Genomic DNA, 22,106 nt, shown 5'->3' with positions numbered 1-22,106 from the left:
GATAAAGTGGAATCGCGGTAAAAGCCTAGAGTTTTTACCTCAGTAGCCACCTTGATTGTGTTCCCATCAATGTCGAAATTGCGATAGTTGGGACTCAGTTTTTCTAGGTTGGAGTCGGAACCCAAGATCAATATCTCAGTTTTGTCGTCATTTAGGCAGAGGCCGTGGGAGGCCATCCATGCCTGAATGAGGAGGTACATTTTGTTTACTAGAGCTGTGTCTTCGACAAAGTTGCCTGATAGTGGTATGAGAATCTGCGTATCGTCCGCATAATTAGTATAGCTTACCCCTAATCTGTCAAGTTTATCGAAGAGAGGCTTAGTAAAGATATTATACATTGTCGGGGAGACACATGAGCCTTGTGGGACACCACAAGTGATCTGGATTGGGTCCACTGCCGCTACAGGGGAGAACACTCTCATCGTACGGTTAGCTAGGAAGGATTGTACCCATGCTATAGCTTCACTTGAGAAATGGGCGGCAGACGCTAAGTGGTTGCATAATACTGCATGATCCACCAGGTGAAAGGCCGCTGATAGGTCAAGGAGGAGGAGCATAGCTGTACTACCTTTATCCTTCAACTCGTCGATTTGTGTCTTGAGGTCGATGAGGGCCGTTTCAGTACCGTGCAGTAGTCTGAAGCCAGATTGCCGTGAACCTAATAGTTGGTGTGTCTCCAAATAGTTTTGTATTTGGAGGTAGGCTACTCTATCAATGATTTTAAGGAGAAATGGGACCGTAGTAATGGGCCTGTAATTAGTGGGGATTGCTGGGTCGAGTGTCTGTTTTTTGAGTAGGGGCAGAACCCAAGATTCTTTGGGTTAGTGGGTACAGTACTCGTGTTGAAGGAGGCGTTGAAAAGTTTCGAGATGAAGGGTGCTAGATCTCTGGCTGCATCCTTGATGATTTGCGCAGGGCTGCTGTCACCTTGGCAGTTCGACGGTTTAAGGGATAGAATGACCTTTTCAGTTTCCAATATAGAGATATTAGTAAACCTGAAGGGTTTACAGTTGCTATGGGTGGATATGCTGGGTATCTCCTTCAGTGGGGTGGTATGAGTTCCACTAGGGCTCAAGGAGGCTTTTTTCTTAGCAATTTTAGATTGAAGGGTTGTGATTTTATTTGCTAGGGCATTTTGGATGCTGGTGCACCTGGATTTGTCCTTGGGGACATTGTCTGTAGGGGCAATAGGATTTTCCAATTCACAGAGAATGGTGAATAGCTCTTTGGAGTTCGAGTTGGCTTTACTGATTCTATCATTGAATGAATCTTTTTTAGTTTGAATTATTTCCTTTTTGTATTTTTTGGCAAATTGGCAAGTGTGGTTTTATTGTCAGCAGAAGGAGTATGCCTCCAAATAGCTTGAAGTTTGCATTTTTGGATGCGCATTTCTTTGAGATGGGGGGTGAACCAAGAATTAAGGTGAGTTTCACGTTTACTTTTATGGAGTTTGATAGGGGCGATCAAGTCTAGAGCTTTGGTCATGGAGTTGTTAAATGACTCACCTAACTCGCTAGGGTTGGATTCATTGGAGCTAGCTGTGAGAGCTGGTAGGAGAAGTGGAAGTAGTTTTTCAGCTGTGATTTCTTTTTTGCTTCTTGTTGGCATGGGGGGTGCTATTTTATTCTTGTTAGGTTTGGGAGGCTCGATGCTGGCTGTAAAGCATATAAGATAGTGGTCCGTCCATATTTGAGGTAGGATACTAGAGATGGTGATGTTGCAGTTATGGTTGGCTATCCAGTCTAGTGTGCGTCCTTTTGTGTGTGTAGGAGCTAGGACATTTTGGGTAATGTTGTGATTGACTAGAATGGATTGGATAGATTGGGCTTGTTTGTCTTCAGCGTCATTAAAGCCTAGGTTAAAGTCACCTAGTAGAAGGAGCTGAGTGGAGTCTTTAATGCTGTTAGTGAGGAGGCTGGATAGGTCGTCCTCAAAGTTGCCTAGTGGGCCTGGTGGTCTGTACACTAGAAGTATCGTTAGTGTGCTATTATTTGAGATGGGTATTTTAGCTGAGAGAAGTTTGCACGATGTGATTGCTGGGTGTGGGGTGAGTCTGGCAGCTAGCTGCGTTTTGGTTATGATGGCCAGGCCGCCTCCTCTGGTGTTAGGTCGGTCGACTCTTAGGATATTGTAATTATCCGGTATGGCAGTCTTGAGGGCAGGGCCGGCTGCATCATGGAGCCAGATTTCAGTGACAGCCAGGATATCTAAGTTGTCCGTAGCCAGTATATCAGCTATTTCAGTATTGTGTGCTATAAGGGACCTAGCATTAATGATAATGTCAGAGTTATAGTGTTATCTTTGGCAGATCTGGGATTAGGGTGGTTGGGTCTCCTCTGTTTGTAGTATAGGTCACCAAGTGGTTCAGGACGATTTATCGTCGCTGAATCTAGGAGGTTAGGATTAATGGCAGTAGAGGTGCGTGTGGGTACTGGTGGACTGGTTCTTTTATTTTTAATGTCATAAAGTCGTGGCAGCCTAGCTCTAAATCGCAAGTTTCTCTCTTGCAAGTTGCAAGGTATAGAGTTGGTAAGGGCCATTTATGGTGATAGTTAGAAGAGTCCAGGCTAGGGACCCACGTGTGTGTGAGAAGCAGGTCTTAGTAGTGCGCATATTGTGAAAGTGGCAAGATGGCGCCTGTATTTGGCAAGCCCGGTAGGGACTGGGGTGCAGATGTACTATCGCAGAAGCACCTAGATTGGACAATCCTGTTAGTGTCTATAGGGCAGATATGCAACAGCAGGGCATCTGGCTTAGAGAGTCCTAATCGTGGATAATATGCATACATACTACAACATGGCACCTAGAATTGAGAGTCCTAATCATGGCTAAAAATGCCTACATATTACAACATGGAGCCTAGAATTGAGAGTCCTAATCATGGCTAAAAATACATACATACTACAACATGGCACCAAGAATTGGGAGTCCTATTTGTGGCTAAAAATGAATACATATTACAACATGGCACCTAGAATTGACATAAGACATAAGGCACAACACAATTTAAAATGGTCTGAAGCGACCATAAGGCACAACACAGTTTAAAGTGGTCTGGAAGTGACCATAAGGCATAACACAAGTAGCAGCCCCCACATATTAGGCTGGGAACATTTTGTATAATAAAGCAGAAAGTGTTTCAATTCTAACAGGAATTAGAGAGAGGTTTAGTGAGTGTTGAGTTCATTTTCTGTGATTACTGCGGTTATAAGTTAAAAGCTATGTCTTAGGCTTGCTCAGTTAGCAACTTGGATGTGGGCCACGTCATGATGCTAATATTGGGAAATAGTTTGGAGTAAGTGTTCTATATGGGGGTGAAAGGATGGAGAGTCTGCATTAACATGGGTGGGTTGCTGGGAGAGAGGTAGTCTATCCCGCCCCTTTCACCACTCCTGCATGCATGCATCTCACTTGTGCTGAAAGTGGGAGATGTCCACCTTTCTCCCCAGCTTTAATCTGTCTTAATCACCTACTAAGTACTAACAAGGAAATCATGTAATTAGGCCGTACTAAGGTGCAGAGACTCAATTTTAGGTAGCGCGCCAGATGCCATCTTTTACAAGGCCCTGAAAATTATCTCTAAAAGCCTGTCTCTCCCTCTGTCCTGCGCCTCAGGCCACCAGCCCATTCCCCCATCACACTGTCTCCTGCCCGCTTCGCACAAACCCTGTCCTCACGGAAGTCTAGCTATTCATTGTTGCAATCTTCAGTGCTGTCCCAGAAGAGATGAGCTGTGTGCAGTGCACTGCACTGTGTGAAAGCAGAACAGGCCCCCGCCTGGGAGCACATCCATGTCCCTCTGCTCTTTGATTCAGATACACATCTGACCCCCTGTAGTGGCCAAACGAAGACACCCCCCACGAGGCCTGAGCCCAGACACTCACATATTTTTTCTAATCCTAACACTTGTCTATTTGTATCATGAGGCATTATGTACATCAAAATCTCCAAGGTGGCCACCTGGGTCGGGGATTGTGGATTTATGGGTACGGGGTACAGAGGGCACAGCGCCTGCCTATAACTTGTCTATGAACTCTGGGAAGCACCCACATTCCTGCCTGACTTTACTGAGTGTCATTTGTTTAATACTCTCAAATGTTGTTATTGCAATATCAGTTATTCAGGGAAAGTGTCATTTTTCCTGACCTGACCTTCACCTCGCAAAGATGAGCCCAGCTGACCCACGTGCTGCTGGAGTGACTCCTCAGCACCCACCAATCCATGTGGTCAACACTTATGGATCTATACGGCCGACAACTCGACCCAATTGCGTTGTGGATTTGTACATTTGTAATTACATTAGAAAACCTTTCCACTACAACAAAGTTTGCTCTTGGGAAAACACCTCATATTTCAATACATTTTTGTGGCAGGGTAAAGTTTGCTCTAGTATAAGCAAGGTCTGGTATTAGCACTAGGGCAAAGTTTGACCAGAGACAAAAATGCATTGAAAGCGAATGGGACAGATTTACAGCGCGTTTTTCAATGGGATTGTGCCATTGTCAGAAACTTTTGTGAGTCAGCCGCTATGTTTTCTGCACTAGACGTGTTTTGGCCCAGTGCTAATGCCACGGCGCAAATGTTTTCTAATGTTGCTCCAATGATTTTTGCATCAGAGCAAACTGAGCCTTGGTGCCAATAGCATGCAAAATTGTACTTGCACCAGTGCAATGTTTCTGTGATCTGGCTCAGGAATGCAGTTCATTTCGTTTTGACACCATTTCTCTGAAGAGACTTCGATCCCTGGTACCATAAACGCAAAAGCAACTAAGTAAGCTGAGTCCCCACGTGCTAACATGTGCTGGACTGGAATGTGGGAGGCCGAGGGGACGGTGACTGCGAGCCCTCTCCCCTGGCACACAGGGATGAATGGCTTATGAGGAAGGACAGGCGCATCAGGGGAGCTGCAGGTTCCAGCAATTTCTTTCCACAAACCAAGTAAAAAAAACTGGAAATCACATCCCCACGGCTTGTGACCGACAAATGGTAAGAAAGCAAAGGAATATGAAATCTATAGGTTCATAAAGACGCATCCAAATTATGAATATGCTATGATGGAAAAAATACGTTTGCATGTTAAACTATTTCATACGTGACTATTGGACATAAGCCACCTGCGAATTAATGCATGGTTCCGCATTATCTTTTAATATAATTTTTTGGAACAATTATTAGTGGGCAGTGATGCGTTTTAACCATAACAGCAGCAATCGTTAAAGATTCAAAGACTTACTACTTACAAAACCACTGGCCCGGTTGCCCCTTGAAACACCTGATCAGGCAATTTCTCCAGCCGCTGATTGTCACTTAGGTTACTGTAAAATCAGAAAGAAGGACACCAGTAAACGTACGCACGCAACACTTTGCATTTGACTAGTCAGAATTGGGTGTCTGTAATACTTAAGGTAAAAGGAGCATTACAGTTCATTCAAGTGCGTGCCGTTGAAGGCGTGGTTCTGTATCTCTTCAATTCCGTTTTTATTCAGGCGTCTGAAAAACAATGAAGAACATTTATCAGCGGAGAGGCCGGCCTTGTCAGAGTCCTGCAGCCGGCATATGGCGGCACTTCCGCCCCAGCCCGGACAGACAGATAGTAAACATTCCATTCTATCCCAGTCATCATATGGTAGGATGATAGTAGGGGGATGTTCCCTTTCAAAAAGTATTCATTTTCAAAACAAAATAAACAGTTGTTTTTTTTGGGGGGAATTCACTTTAAAGTGCACAATCACAACAACAATTGCAAAATACAATGGCAGTGTTAAATGTTCAAAATAGTACACAATAAAGAACAATACATACACATAAAACGAGGGCTCAACCTTTCACACAAAATCCCAATAAGAAGTTACCCATAGCCAACCATAAAAAAAAACAGCTTAAATAATGGTTGAAGACAGAAGACACTAATATCAGTCCTGCATAGAGCACACATGGCAAGGCGCGTCTACAGTGAGAAAACCCAATTTTGTTTAAACACAGGCAAAAGAGTATTTCTGTGGATATGTAGCCTCGGCCGGACATTACCAAGTGCATTGATGCTTCAACAGTAGTAGAACAATGGGACCTACACAATCATTCCATGGTCTCTTAGTTTTGAAAGTTACACAATCTTCAACGTTGTTTAATGAAACGTGTGCAGTTTCAATATAGTAGCAAACAACTAGGAAGTGAGATTAGCAGTAATTCATCCATAAAACACATTTATATATTTTTCTACTCAAATTCTGTTTAAAGTAATTTGCTTTTCTAGCTTGTCAGAAGACATAACCCTCAAGAGTTCAGGTCATGTCTCCTTTAACCTCGTAGGAGCCAAACCAATATCAGTTGTCCAGTTGTCTCCGATAATCCCCTGGCATAGTATTGTTTTTGGCTTTTGGGTTAATCCAAACATGTAACCATAGTGTGACTAGGTTTATTTTGTGAAATGTTCCAAATAGCACAATCATCTGCCATACATTATAGTTTTCAAACCCCAAAACATCTGGTCCATTCAGGGTTAATGCCTTCACTGTGGCACTAGAAAACCTGAACATTGATATCATTTGATTGGTTATTTATAACGTGCTTAATACCCAGAAGTTTCTAAGAGCAGACCCGGGGATCGGACCTGTGTTGCACCGTGTCGACTTGCTTCCAAGGCAAGCATGTTGCCCCTGGGATATCCTCCCGAGACCATTGAGTTTATTGACTGAACCTTCAAAGTAATACCAGACATTGTGATCCCTCTGATACACTACAACATTCTAGTCACTTCCAGATAATTATAAAAAAATAAATAAAAAAAGGACACACTTTCAATACCTGTTGTTTTAGTATATAAAACAGATGGCGGATATCTGACTTTTAACGTAGGAAAGGTCATTGTAGCTGATTTAAGGACAGAAATGTTGGTTCCAAATTAGTCATAAATTGGTGAATGCTGATAAAAGCTATTGGTGTAAACGAGGTGTTCTTGCAATTAGTACCATGTCATCGGCACAGGCTACCATTGACATTGGCATACTTTGCACAGACAGGACATCTGCCCCAGTGTTACAACGAGCCTTACAAAGTGTGCTAGGAAATGCAGTCTTGGTGAACCCTGGACATAACTTACAAAGCAGCAGTGGTTGCCCCCAATGCCATATTTCAACATCACCACAGTGCGTGCATGCAAACCAACACAAACCCTAAGAAGATTGTGGCAAGCAGTGTTTTTCCGAGCTCCATACATGCTACAAAAATGCACTTTTTTTTCCAAATAAATCTAGTAGTTTAAGTAAGATATCCAACAGAGATACCAATATTGCCATGTAAGATTAGCTGCCCCTTTTTTTTAAATATTCTGATCATTAGTACATTTTGCAAATAATCTGGGATTGTGTTACTGACCAGCAGCAGTAAGTGAAAATGTCACAGGGGATCCAGACATCATGCTGAGCATTAAACAATGAACCCGGGGCATCTTCAATACTCTGGCTTTTGATTGCCTTGAAAGCCCCAGGTGAAATAGTTAAATCTGCACACGTTTTTGACAGTGCTCCAAATTTAATCTCAAATCGTCATTGATCCTCATGTGCCTCCTGGCATCAATAACGTGCCAATAGAATCACACCCCTATGCTCTGAACCGCTCTCCTCCGGAATATGGGCCTCAGGGCTGCTAATGGCTGGCTGCCTTGGGCTGTGGGCTATGAGCTACCAGAACCTAACTGAGTTATGAGCCCCTGCAGCCCCAATAAACTCAGACCAGAATAACTCACCTAAACAAAATGTACCTTGGCACAATTATACTTTCCCCATGGATGATGAACACTATTAGAATAGTATTGTGCCACCTTTAGTCCTGCCAGTAATTTACACATTGCAACATTTGATGCGTTACTGGGCCAAGTGGGCTTGGAGGCATTGGGAAGCATTTTATAAAGGCGAACTCCCATTGGAAAACACTCTGTGAATCAGGCACATTGTTTTAAGGGTTGACAGGGCAAACAGTCACTGCGTTAATCCACTTTAATAATAAAAGCAAATTCTTATTTACCATCTCCTGGAAAGAAACACAAATCAATCCCTGCTAAACAGAATATGAATGCCTTGTTGATGGTATGGTCCATATCCTGCATTTTCCACCTTACATTTCTTCTACAAGTTGAAGAGTGATATTTTAAAAACACCAACCGATTTTCTAGGAAAATCGAACGTTAACATCATAGCAGAGTGATTGCTGTCAGATCTAGCAGCTATCCTGTAAACAAGAGTGAAATTACTACAGGATTCATACAAAGGTTTCTAGCATGGTATATCCAAGGGTGGCAACGATTGAGGCAGCTAATTCCTAATTCCATAATCAATCCATCTAGGATTAGCCTCTAGACGTGTGTACCCACATCAATCTGGACATATGTAGTGACACACACTCATCACTCATAATTACAATCCAAAATTAATAGTAAACATAGACCACCCGAATTATGCCCACACGCATTTCTAATAGAAGGAGCCACACTGGATCAGAACCCATCTAAATGACGGTTTTGAGGTCATGTTGACAGATATCACAATTGTGTGATGCCAGTTAAAATGTATTGCAAGTGTATTGTACAATGTGATGATTGTATGTGCCTAACACAAAACTCAGCGCATAAGGCTTATGCATCTCAGCTTGAGAAACGGACAAACAATTCAATCAATATTTAATTGACAAAAGCATGTCGGTCACAGATTGAAAAGAAAAAAAAATCCTTCCTAAATTGTCTCTTTTATTTCATCTTCAAACGAATGAAGCTAAGGACAAACATTGGTAAGACAATTGTGGAGGGTACTCCTGAGAATTCCCCTCAGAGTAAATACTATGGGCCTCATTACAAGTATGCCAGTCCGGTAAAATCGATGCCGGTATTACCGTACCGGCATCCTTTACCGGACCGCAGTACTCTGAGTAGCAATGCCGGTGTCATTGACAGGGACCCGCCATGGCCCTCCACACCGTTGCCGGTATCAGCATTTTCATGCGGCAGGCATGCCAGTGACACTGGCATGCCGAAAGTAAGGCCACATTAAGAGGTGCACGGACATGCAAATACCTGCATGGAGATGCCGGTAATAAGGGATAAAATGATGCTGGAAACACCAGCATCGCGGACCAAGCAGTAACAGGAATCTGGTGTGTACAAACCTGCCACAGGTGCACACAATCAGCACGGGTGGAGGTAATTGAGTGTGGCACAGCACAAAAGGAGCACTCTCACATACCACACCCCTTCCAAATCCACAATGCTACCATTAGCATTAGCAGTACTGGAGCTGGAGGACATGCCTGCACAGCTACTCATTGCGGAGGCACTGAGCCAGAGGATGCAGCCGAGGCATGGGAGGAGAAGAAGACGATAATGGGCCAGCAGATACCCGATGTTCAGCCAGTTGTACCCCGCAGGCAGCCATCAATCCCTTGTCTAAGGGCCAACCCATTCAATCTAATCCCTGCTCTGATCCACACCCTGTACCGGCTGGACAGGGACCCCACCACCACTATAGTGGACATCATTCATGATGACCTGGTGAGCCTAATCAATATCCGGACAGCCATCACCCCCTTGCAGAAGGTAGTGAGTGTGCTACACTTCCTTGCCACAGGCACTTATCAGCACACAGTGGGGCAGCTGCATGGAATCTTCCAACCCTGTTTCTCCCGTGTGCTCACCCAGGTGCTAGATGCACTCCAGTCCCATGTATGCAACCACATTAGCCTACCATGGACTGCGGAGGAGGTGAATGCAACCAAAATAGCATTCCATGCACTTGCAGGCATGACGAATGTAAAAGGTGTGCTCAACTGTACACATGTCGAGCTGGTTGTCCGGCATGCTGTGGAGGTAGTGTACCGCAACAGGAAGCTGTACCTCGTTATAATCTGAAAACATCTGCCGGTAGGCGGAGACACCGGTGGCCAGCCACGAAGGCCACACTAAGGCCCTGTTTGGCGCCCGGGTCCCCCACTTCAGCCATCTTCGTAGAGGGGTGAGGACAGGAGCCCCCCCAGTCCAGAAGTGGATCCGAGCACTGAAAGTTCTGCAAGGCAAGCTGCTGCCTCGACGGAGAAGGGCCTGCTTGACCCTGTCCCCGTACTGTTCCTGACTTGTGCATGCCGGCTACTGTGCGGCACGATAACGAGGCTGAACCTCGTTATAATCTAAAAACTTCTGCCGGTAGGCGGAGTCGCCGGTGGCCAGCCACGAAGGCCACACAAAGGCCCTGCTTGGCGCCTGTTCGGTGCATGAGAGGCCGGCCCAGACGGTGTAGGAGGACCCAGTTTACCGCCGGAACTGCATCCTCTCCCATGATGGGCCCCGGACACTATGGTAAGCCCTTGGGCTTTATTCTGCAACATTAGCAGGAAACTTAAAAAAAAAAAAAATCTTTTTTTTGTTAAACTCTGATTCATCATTGCCACTACCATTGCTGACAAATTGCCATTCTGTAACCCTTGGCGACCTGTACCGAGCTGAGCAGATTGTACCTTGCCTACTCTCCCGTGGCCTATAAGCACGAGGTTCACCTTTCAAAAATGGCCACTCTGCTTCGTTGCCTGTCTGCCGTCTTCCACCCAGGCCCTGCCACCAGGTGCCTCAGACTATGTGCCCGCACGCTAGAGGCCACCCTCAGCTCCCAGCCCCTCCCCACGAGCACCCGCAAAGAACGGCTATGATCCCGTACTATGCCTCCCACTATATGTGCTAACAAGGTCAGGCTCATACGCCCAACCATTGAGCCCACAGCCACTATAGCTACCGACAATATAGTTGTCAATGAAGCAGCTGACCCAATTCCCAACTGTATTACTTCTATATTAAATGTTATTCCACATGTGCCCACCACTACCGAAATTGAGCTCCCCAGTACAAAATTTGTGATGTGCAATTCTTCTGCCCCCATTTTGAATGCTATTGTGCCAAATGTGATTCCACATGTGTCCACCACTACCGGAAATGAGCCCCCAGTGCAAATCTGTGATGTGCAATTCTTCTGCCCCCATTTTGAATGCTATTGTGCCAAATGTGATTCCACATGTGTCCACCACTACCGGAAATGAGCCCCCCAGTGAAAAATCAGTGATGTGCAATTCTTCTGCCCCCATTTTGAATGATATTGTGCCAAACGTGATTCCACATGTGTCCACCACTACTGAAAATGAGCCCCCAGTGCAAAATCTGTGATGTGCAATTCTTCTGCCCCATTTTGAATGCTATTGTGCCAATGTGATTCCACATGTGTCCACCACTACCGAAAATGAGCCCCCAGTGCAAAATCTGTGATGTGCAATTCTTCAGCACCGATTCTGAATGCTAATGTGCCTAATGTGATCCCACATGTGTCCACCAACTACCGAAAATGAGCCCACCAGTGCAAAATCTGTGATGTGCAATTCTTCTGCCCCCATTTTGAATGCTATTGTGCCAAATGTGATCCCACATGTGTCCACCACTACCGAAAATGAGCCCCCCAGTGCAAAATCTGTGATGTGCAATTCTTCTGCCCCCATTTTGAATGCTATTGTGCCAAATGTGATTCCACATGTGTCCACCACCATTGGAAAATCGGCGCTGTGCAACTCTTCTACCTCCCCCAGCACAACCACGCCCACCACCGCACCCACTCTGCCCCTGGACTCCCTCTAGCCGTAACAGAACCCCATCTCAAATGCGCCATGATCAACGCTAGGTCCATCAATGCCCACGCTCTGGACATCCATGACCTCATAACCACCCATGACCTCGATCTGCTCATGATCTCAGAAACCTGGTTACACAAGGCCTCCGGCCCCGCGCTCTCCCTTGCACTACACTCTGGTTACTCCATCACTAGGCAGGATCGACTCTCTAAAGGGGAGGTATAGCAATCATTGCCAAAGACTGCCTTTCGATTAGAAAGGTAGAGAAATCCCTGCACAACAACAGCGACTACCTCCAAATCAAAATCAACCTCTCTCCCCATTGTACCATTACTATTCAAACTGTCTATCACCCTTCAGGCCCAACAGGAGACTTTCAAGCCTCTCTCACCCACCTCCTCTCTGACAACCTCAAAAAACATTCGAAAGCCATTCTCCTTGCGGACATCAACCTAGGCCTCCTGGACCGCAAGGATTCAGCAGCCAAATCCCTTGATTCAGCCCTCAAAGCACCAGCATACAAAAACACCATCTTTAGCCCAACTCACACCCAGGGCAGAACTCTCGACTGGTTCACACAGCATAACTGCCCATTCATCATCACTGGAAACACTCCCACCCCTTGGTCTGACTACCACATCATCACCTTTAGCATCCTTACCACCAGCCCCTCCACTCCCTCACCCCAACCCCTGCCTCCCTGCCTTGCAAGAAGCTCCCGTCAGCTCACTAAGGAAAGGCTACTGCCCTTCCTCCAAGGCCCAGCCTTCAGACCACCTTTCTCCTCAGATCCCAGAAACTCTAACAACAGCCTATGATGTTGCCATCAAAGCAGCTATCAACTCCATTGCCCCACTTAAAACCCGGAAATCCAAACCGACCACCCACTCCAACTCCTGGTTCACCCCGGAACTTCTCATACTCCGCAACGAAAAAAAGACTGCACTTACACAGTGGCAAACGTCCAACTCTGACAAAGATAAGTTGATCTTTAAAACCCGCTCTACCATATACAAAAAGGCAATCATCCTAGCAAAGTCCAAATCCTTTGAATCCAGAATCTCGGAAGCCCAATCTAGCGCAAAAGAAATCTTTGCCATCTTCAGGCAGCTAGAGACACCGACTCCCGCCCCCCAGAATTTCACTAAAGACAAAGCCTGTTGCGATGAAATACAAACGGCCATGCAAACCAAATTGAGTATTCTCCAAAACAAAATACTAGCTACTAAACAAGCCCTTCCTAAGACGCACATCCTTATCCCACCACCAGCTTCGGGAACCCCCCCAACCTTTTTCCTTCAAACCCATACAGGAAAAAGACATCATCAACATAATGAGGACTATCAAACCCTCTAACTGTAAAGGTGATGCATGCCCAGCAACCATCATCAAGGCCTGTACTGAAGCGCTGGCTCCCTTCCTGACAGCCTTTGTCAATGCCTCCTTTGCCACAGGGAAAGTCCCCTCCTCCCTCAAGTAAGCCTGGGTCTGCCCTCTCTTAAAAAAAAAACTCTCGACCCGACATCCCCCAACAACTATAGACCCATCACCACTGTCCCATTCCTCCTCAAAATACTGGACAAAGCTGCCTACCTGCAGGTTCAGCACTTCATTGAAGAGAACAAACTCCTGGGACTCTGTCACTCTGGTTTCCTACTTGACCTGAAAAACCAGATGGACGATGCCAGAGACATGGGCAAATCAACACTTCTCCTAGTTCTTGACCTATCCGCGGCTTTCAATCTTGTAGATCACGATGTTCTATGCCACCACCTCTCCTCCACGGCCAAGTTCTCCCCTGACTCCACTGCATGGATCACCTCCTTCCTACAAGACAGAACCATGCAAGTATTCTCTGACCTAGCCTCGGCCTCACCCACCTTCATACTCTGTGGTGTGCCCCAAGGCTCTTGCCTCTCCCCCACCCTTTACAACATCTTCACACAACCCCTCTTCCTCATCCTCAACGCTATAGGTATTTCATATACCAACTACGCTGACGATACCCAGATCCTCCTTACCCTCACTGGCAACTACGACACTGACTCCTTGATCCTTAACAACCTCTACAACACCATCCAAGCCTGGATGGCAGACAATGGACTATGCCTTAACTCCCATAAAACCGAACTCCTCCTGATAGGTTCCCCGGACACACTAAAAAATATAGACTCCCAATTCAGTCACTTCACCATCGATACCATCAAAATACCTGTCTCAGACTCAGTCAAAACTCTTGGAGTCTATTTGGATTCCAACCTATCCATGGACAGACAAGTCAACGCAATAGCCTCCTCAGCTGCGTATCACTCTAAACTAATCAATGCAGTCAGGCCCTTTCTCTCCAAAGAGAACTGCACAAACATAGCCAGAGCCGTCACTGGCTCCAGGCTAGACTACTGCAATGTACTCTTTCTAGGAACCTACAAGAAAAATCTGGAGAGGCTACAAGTCATACAGAATAGTGCTCTCCGTGCAGCCCAAGGCATTGCTAAAAGAGAACACATATCAGAGGCTAGAAAACTAGCCTCCTGGGTCCCAATAAAGGAAAGAATCGTCTTCAAAGCTCTGACACTGACCTACAAGTGCATTCACTTCACTGCTCCTGTTTACCACTCACAAAGGATCCACCCCATCTCCTCTACAAGGCCAAAGAGATCACCCTATACCAACATGCTCTATGTGCCACTATAAAAAGAGCCAGAGCGGGTAGTTCCAGCTTCCCATATCTTGCACCCACACACTGGAATGCCCTACCTCCCACAATCCGAGGTGAGGCCTCCCTCATTGCTTTCCGTAAATCTATGAAAACCATCCTCTTCACATAAGGTCCCTTGCATCAGCATGAATACTATACCCATGACCCACTGCATAAACTGTAATGTAATGACCAATTGCATAAACTGTAAGTATTGAATTATGTCTGTAGTATTTATAATGTACCAACAACTGCTACCATTCCTGTACCTAAGAACTAACCTCTTACAAGTAACAGCACCTCAATGCCCTTGGGCTGTTTGCGCGCTATATAAATAAAATAAAATAAATAAATAAATACATTCCCTCAATGTACAGATGGTGTGCGATGCCGGCGAAATAATCACGCATTGCTGTTCAAGATTCCCTGGCTCCACACATGACTACATGGTGCTGCGCAACTCCATGCTGTCCCGCTACATGGCACGACACGCTGGACATTGTACCTGGATGTTGGGTGAGTGAAACCACAGGGCAATGAGGGGTGTTGAATTGTGGGGGCGGATTAACAGCATAGGCAACCTGTCTGCTGGTTGAGTAAAATCACAGGGCCATGAAGGGTGTTGAATTGGGGGTGGAGGGCTGTTAACAGCATAGTCAACCTGTCTGCTGGTTGAGTGAAACCACAGGGCCATGTGGGGTGTTGAATTTGGGGGGGGGGCTGTTAAAAGCATTGGCAACCTGTCTGCTGGATGAGTGAAACCACATGGCCATGAGAGGTGTCCACACATAGCATAGCATAGCATGCATGAGGAGCACACGTTCACACTGCATGCATCAATATATCATCACTCCTGCAAAGTACCTGTAACCATTACCAGGTATATATTGAAGTGTAGAGAGAGTAGGCAGGCCAATAGAAGGCTAAGTAAGATGAGACTTTAAACCAAGCAACCTCATCATACCCAACCTGCACAACACAAAACCTCGCACATTCAATGGAAGAAGACCAGGCACAGCGTAATGGATGCCTTTTACTGTGAGTTATGGAAATTCAACAGAATGTGCAACACAGCGAATGCATGCAGAAGTGCAAGGCCTTCACAGCCGTGTCTCCATGCATTTAACAGACAAAGTGCTCACATCAGCACATGTATTAGGAACATCACAAAACATAAACCACATACACCACAATGTACCACTCTGTAGTGACAATGCATGAAATACATGAACCCAGCAAAACAATTCACAAGTCAGGATGCTCAGCCAGAGAGAAAACCATCTGCCACACTCCAAAAATACTCACTGCACTCACAGTCCACAGGTACACCGCAGGTCAGTACGCCTGTCATGTCACCTTAAGGGACACCTTCAAATTGAATTGGTCAAGAATGAAAATGAAGCCAACCACAATTATTGACTACTACCAATATTTGATTGAGAGGTGTGGGACTCATCCAATGTAGCTTCATTCCACCATGCTAACACCCACCCAGCCGATTGCTTGTAACGTAACCCCTCCCCCGTGACACATACTATACCGTAATTGTACCGTAACCATATACTTAAGTTAAAGCGCCTTGTTACCCCAGGGTTTGGTGCACTATATAAATGTCAAATAAATAAATAAAAAACTAGCAATGTATATCTAACCTAGTCATATGTGTGAGTTGCCAGTGCATATGCACAGTCCATTTCCATTGCTAACACAATAATGCCAATTGAGTGCATTGTGGTCTATTGTGGTTGAGTTCTGAGAGTGAAGGTTCACATTGATTGTGCCATGTGACAGCAACTGCGTCTACCCTCCCGTCCATGGATCTGCCCTATGTTCACTTACCGGGTTCATAGACAATGACACATTCCATGTACAGTTATGATTTCCTGTGCCTAGTTGCATTTTCCAATGAACACTGTACAGCCAGTGCCAACATGGAATGACCAAATAAATCACAGGTACCCTTTCTCTCACTCACATGCAGGTGATGCCGGGTATCCCACGATGGGATGGCTCATGACCCCCATCATGCAACCACACAACAGGCAAGAAGAGGCCTACAACCCCGCACATATACGCATGTGCGTCATCATCATTGAGGCGACATTTGGCCTGTTGAAGGCCCGGTTCCGCTGTCTCAGCAGGTCGGGGCAGCCTTCATTCACAAAATCATGCTGGTATGTGCCATGCTACACAACATGTGCATCCGGCACAACGTCCCCCTGCTCCCTGACATGAACATGATGCCACCAGAGGATGAGAATGACAATGAAGAAGATGGGGGAAATCTCTGACCACAATGGCAATGATGGATGTGCGACACGGCAAGAATTAATTGACCACTACTTTTGATGGACTGTTAAAGACACAGGACTGGGCATGGTTCACATTGGGCGCTGGACACTGTACATGATTAAATAGACTCACACTGAATAAGCAATGCCCAGTCATGCTTGTCCGGAACACCAGGTGTATTGCATAAAGATGAAAAAGGGACAGCTGTGATTCATATTGACTAACACTACCTCCTGTTTTATTTACCCCACACACTGTTCTGCACTACTGTCTCCTCCAGTACCTTCACACCAAACAACCCCACACACCATCCCTCATCACCCCCGCCCTCACTACCCCCTCTCTCTCTAGAAACTCCCCCAAAACCCCCACACCCAACCCCACACCCACACCCACTACTCCCTGCCCCATTATCCCCACAACCCTTTCCCAACAACTCCCTCCCCACATGAACTAGTAACATGGCCTATTTACGCCCCCTTTTTGGAGTATGGGGGTGAGCCTCTGGCTGGCGATTGAGTCGCTGTGACCGATGCACAGGGCTAATCTGAGAGGATGGGCCGAGTGGGGTGGTGATGTGCCGTTGTTCGGCTATAGCGCTCACCAACATGTTAATTGACTCAGCCATGGCAGACATCACTCCATTCCCACTTGCACATGCCTTGCCAGGTAGTACACACCTTCCGTGGCTATGCCGAGCATCCGTGCCGTGTTAAGTGATGTGTCCTGTATAGTCTGCCGTGTCAGTTGTGCCTCAATGAGGTACTGGGTAACCAAGGCGTGCATTGCCTGCTGCCGCTCTCCCATTCTACTGAGGCGCCCCTCAATGTCTCGTATGTGCCACAGTCCAGGTAGTAAAAAGGGAGGTGGGCTCTGAGGGCCTGGAGATTAAACACAGCTTTGTCCTCATGGCCACTGTCACTCTGTGTGTCGGGCAAACTGGCCTCCACAGTGCTGTGTGCTCCAGGGCCTACTGTTGGTGTTGCAGGATCGGGCGCCTGGCTGTGTGGCGGGGATTCAGGCTCTTCCTGCAGCATGTGGTCTGGGGATTCAGGCTCTTCCTGCAGCATGTGGTCTGGGGATTCAGGCTCTTCCTGCAGTGTGTGGTCTGGGGATTCAGGCTCTTCCTGCAGTGTGTGGTCTGGGGATTCAGGCTCATCCTGCAGTGTGTGATCTGGGGATTCAGCCTCATCCTGCTGATGGACCTGCTTGGCCGCAGGTGTTGTTGCCTACCGGGGCAGCTTGGCCACAGGTGTTGTTGTCTGCCGAGGCAGCTTGGCCGCAGGTGTTGTTGCCTGCCGGGGCTGCTTGCCAGCAGGTGTTGGTGGCTGCTGGGGCTGCTGGGCAGCAGGTGGTTCCTGGTGGCGGGGGGCTGTGCAGAAGATGTTGTGGCATGGTCAGGTCTTGCCATGGAGGTGCTTTGCTCCTGGCTAGAGGCGGTGGATTTGCTGCATCAGCAACATGTTGCAGTGGACCTGGGTGTGGTGGCATGTTCACCCTCGCTGTCAGATGATGTGCCTGTGGGGGACAGTGAGGCAGAGCATCAGTAATGGGTGTGAATCCATGTGAAATACATCAATGCTAATACATCCAGAGCCATGTGCATTGTCATGGACATGGTGGTGGCCATGGCATGGAGCACACATGAATGTGTGGAGGATGCAGTGTGCGAGCATCTTTGTGGTGTGGCCATGGAGTGTGCAGTGTCTTTTGGCTGGGGTACTGGTGACTAGTGGATTGGGTGTTGTGGCCATGCCACAGGGGCTGTGTGACATGTAGAGTTTGATTGTGAAACAGATGTGTTTCACTTGTGGACGTTACTGCATTGATGTTGACTCTGCGGGAAGGGACATGTGGGGTGTGTCAGTGGGGTTTGTTTCGTGCCTTCCTGCCAGGTACAGTGTACTTTTGTGAAAGGAGATTGTCGGTGGGTGGAATGGCAGCAGGGTTCTGGTGCCACTTACTTGATATTTGGACTTCACCATTGGTATTGGGGATAGAAGGTGTGTGATGTGACTTTGGGGTGACGGTTACGGACACTCACCGGCATCATCGGAAGTCACTGCTCCAGTCTCTGCATCTCCAACTCCCTCTATGTTCTCCATATGGAGGACAGTGCTGCAGGTCTCCTCCAATGCCTGCAGTTTGATGGGGGATGGCGTGCCACCTCCTGTGGCCAGCCCCTGGATGCGCGCTGTGGGCGAGGACGTTGCAGACACGGAGACGGAGGTCGTCCCACATCTTCCTTCAATCTCGGACCCCCTGCAGTGTTGTCTCCACCGCCGAGACATTGCAGGCCACATCCTCCCAAATGGCCTTTTTTCTAAGTTGTGCTGGGTGATGCAGATCAGCACAGAACACCACATCAGCATGTTCCACTAGTGTGTCTGTTAGCATGTTAAGTTCCTTTTCGTAGAAGCGTGGTTTGCGGAGATGGACGGCTGCTTGCCTAGATGACAAGTTCCTCAGTGTCAGTATGTACTTGGTTTTCCAGTAACACTCCTGTACAATGAGGATTGCAATGGATTGTGTTTTAATGATGGCCACCTGTGCATTTCCTGTTCCGGCGCGATGATGTTGCTCCCAGTGCCGGTAATACCGGTATCAGTAATTAAGGCATCATCGCAGCCTGTGTCTGCGGCATCAAGGATGCCGGTATCAGGGGTTTAGGGCTGTTACCGCATGCCAGTGCTAACTTTTCCGGCATGCCAGAATGCGCTTGCACACTGACTCAAAATCTACTGTAGATTCCGGCAGCAGTGCTAAACGGAAACGGTAGCACCAGCATGCTGGTCATTTTCTTTTTTTACCGCCAAACTTGTAATGAGGCCATCTGACATCTTCCAGACTCACACATTCATTTGGCAAAGAGTCTAGGTTGGAACCCACCCTGATGGGCATTAAAAAGTGGGGGGACAAGAAAACAATATATTTTAAGGAGCATATAGCAGTCACAGCAGATTTTAAGATGTACCTAACATGTTCTGCATGTCTAAAAGTTATAACTACACAATCACCAAAAAGCGTTTTGGAACCTGCCCAATGCAAATGACATGCCTAGCCATCAATGAGCCTCTAGGATTCAACAACGTGCCAACTAGCTGTATATTGATTTAATGGGCTGCGTCGCTCATTGGGGAGATTGTATCTTAATTTATTTCCATGACTAATTCCGGTACCTGGTAAAGAACTAATACCAGTGGAGCCACTTCTAGCGTAAGTTTTAAATTACTTCTGTTGAAATGCTGACCCCTTACGTCTGTCTTATAGTTAATGCTAGCAACAGATTTACCATACTATTAGCACTCTTTTAGTCTGAATGCTTCATGGCTAAAAGGTCTGATTGAGGGAAGAGGCTAGTTCTAGAAATAACATTGACATCCCAATTGCCCCCTTTCGACAGAGTTTATAATGCAACATCCCCTTTATTAGAGATATGGAAAGGTGCAGTCTTAGGCTTGTTGCTACTTTGCAATTCCTAAGCGACAGTGTTCTTGCAAAGTATCCGGGTGGACCATGGGTCCGTTTGTCTGCTGGGAGCATCACATTGTAATTTACTGATTACTGATGAATGATTAAATAATTCCAAAACATTCTGCTCAGAATTTATGTTTTCATAGTTACGCTGTCTCCCGTTGTTAGGGAGAATTCTCTTATAAGGCTAATTTCCCAAACCTGGTGAGTCCCCCAGCAGCTTTGCTGGATTTTTGGGGTTTGTTTCTTTCTCCTGCTAAGAGTGAGACTCTTTTTCTCCCACTCTTAGGCATGATTTGAGGTATGTCTTTGACTTGGTATGTCCTTATGGGCTATGGGGTCTTTTACTCCATAGGGCATCATCTGTTTTTATATATGTGTTACACAGCACCCTCAGTGCAGTAACACAGAGGTGTCATAGTGACCCCCAAACATAGACTCCATACCCTGGGACTGACTACTGTCTCCCAGGGCATGTAAAGTCACCATTGGCTTTATTAGTCCAAAATTGTGAACATAACCAGTACAAACCATCATATTGTGGTATTACTGGAAGGGGTTAATTAGATCGCCCCTGGGTCTGTTTCCAAGGGGGCACGGTCCAGTCCCCCCTTGTCGAGTTTCTGGCTGGTGGCAGTGGTTACCACGCGAAATATTCCACAGGAATATTTCCTATGGGATTTTCCCATTCATATTAAACGCACCACTTTTTTGGTGCATTGTAAAGATACCGCCAGTTTATTTAATTAATATAAAATCGCTGGTTGGGTCTTTTCGCCAGAACTCTTTTACAAAATGGTGTATGTGTCCGTCTCTGTAACTCCAACCAAGGTCGGGCCCTTTGTTCCACTTTTTCGCAGGCTTCTCCACAGAAGCCCTCCAACTGGTGCACTCTGTTCTGATTGGCCCAGTGGTGAGCCGCCCGGCTCACCACTTAGCATATATGAGTGACAGCTAGGCTGTTGAATTGGGGTTTTTCTGCATAAAAGCAGGGCTTTTGGGACTGGAACTTCAGATGTCGCCACTGGACCTGAGAAATCCGAAGAGGGGAGAAGCTGAGCCATCTGCAATGACGACACCACCGGTGGAGCCCTGCTGCAACGACCTCACCACTTCCCCAACGACAAGAGAAGATCTTCTGCTGCAAGAGTCTTCTCCCCCTGAGCTGGTGGGATCAACCAGTTCGACATTCGCCTTCCAGGACGCCCCTTGGTCGCATCACCAGTGCCAAGCACCCGGCGGCCTGATAGCCAAGCTTCAGTCCAGCAGGACCGCGAATAAAAGGAATGCACCTTTTAACCGAACGAACTCCGGGGCTGGTTTCATCCCTGGGCAGTGCAACGACTCCAAGTTTCCTCTTCGACGAGATCTTCTCTTCCCCTGGTCAAAACCATGAACAGCACCCGCTGCCAGGAACAACTGCCACCGCTGGAGCTTCTACACTTTTAAAGGTACTGTGTTCCACCTGGCTTCCCTTTCTATGGATTGCTAAAGGTGACCCTTAAATCCTTGGCTTTCCAACTGGGTTGGCCCCCAGACCATCTAATTTTATCTTTCGCATCAAACCAACCTCTTTTGAACATTTTTGCAAAGACTTGAGTGCATTTTTAAACTGTGTGATCTTGGGCACATTTCGCCTTGCTCCATTTAAAGTGGCCCTGGCCTATGAACTTTGGCTCTACAGTAGACTCTGCCTTCACTAGCTTGCTCTGGTCTTAGAAAAGTGTTGGGAACTGTTTTATTTTCATGACCTGTCTTTTTCTCTCCCTCTAACTTAATTATTGGAGTGCCATCTAAGTTAAGTGCTTGCATCTGTTTTTACAAATAGTAGTGTTTTGACCTAGACTTGTCTAAATAATTGTTAAGGGAGGTGTGTATACTTCTTCTGATTGTGTTTGAACTTGCTTTGATCTATAGTGCTTAGTGTATTTCCTAAAGTGTGTTTTAAATAAATAATTATATACTTTTGATATCAAGCTCTAGTCAGTGTTTG

At 46.5% G+C, this 22,106-nt stretch overlaps 1 protein-coding gene across 1 annotated transcript in view; it reads right to left on the bottom strand.

Moving 5' to 3' along the window:
• Positions 1–22,106, bottom strand: part of FSHR (follicle stimulating hormone receptor) — a 2,702,145-nt gene that overhangs the window by 426,663 nt on the left and 2,253,376 nt on the right. Inside the window, exons 7-8 of the mRNA XM_069608399.1 lie at positions 5,422–5,490; positions 5,241–5,315 (exon numbers count right to left, since the gene is read on the bottom strand). Coding sequence (XP_069464500.1) covers positions 5,241–5,315; positions 5,422–5,490 — 144 coding nt within the window. The remainder of the gene's footprint in view (positions 1–5,240; positions 5,316–5,421; positions 5,491–22,106) is intronic.

The sequence above is a fragment of the Ambystoma mexicanum genome, chromosome 4q, assembly GCF_040938575.1.
Source record: "Ambystoma mexicanum isolate Mex_15411 chromosome 4q, UKY_AmexF1_1, whole genome shotgun sequence".
Taxonomy (NCBI): Eukaryota; Metazoa; Chordata; class Amphibia; order Caudata; family Ambystomatidae; genus Ambystoma; species Ambystoma mexicanum.
The sequence above is the reverse complement of the archived record's forward strand: the minus strand, read 5'-3'. Positions and strand labels throughout refer to the sequence as shown.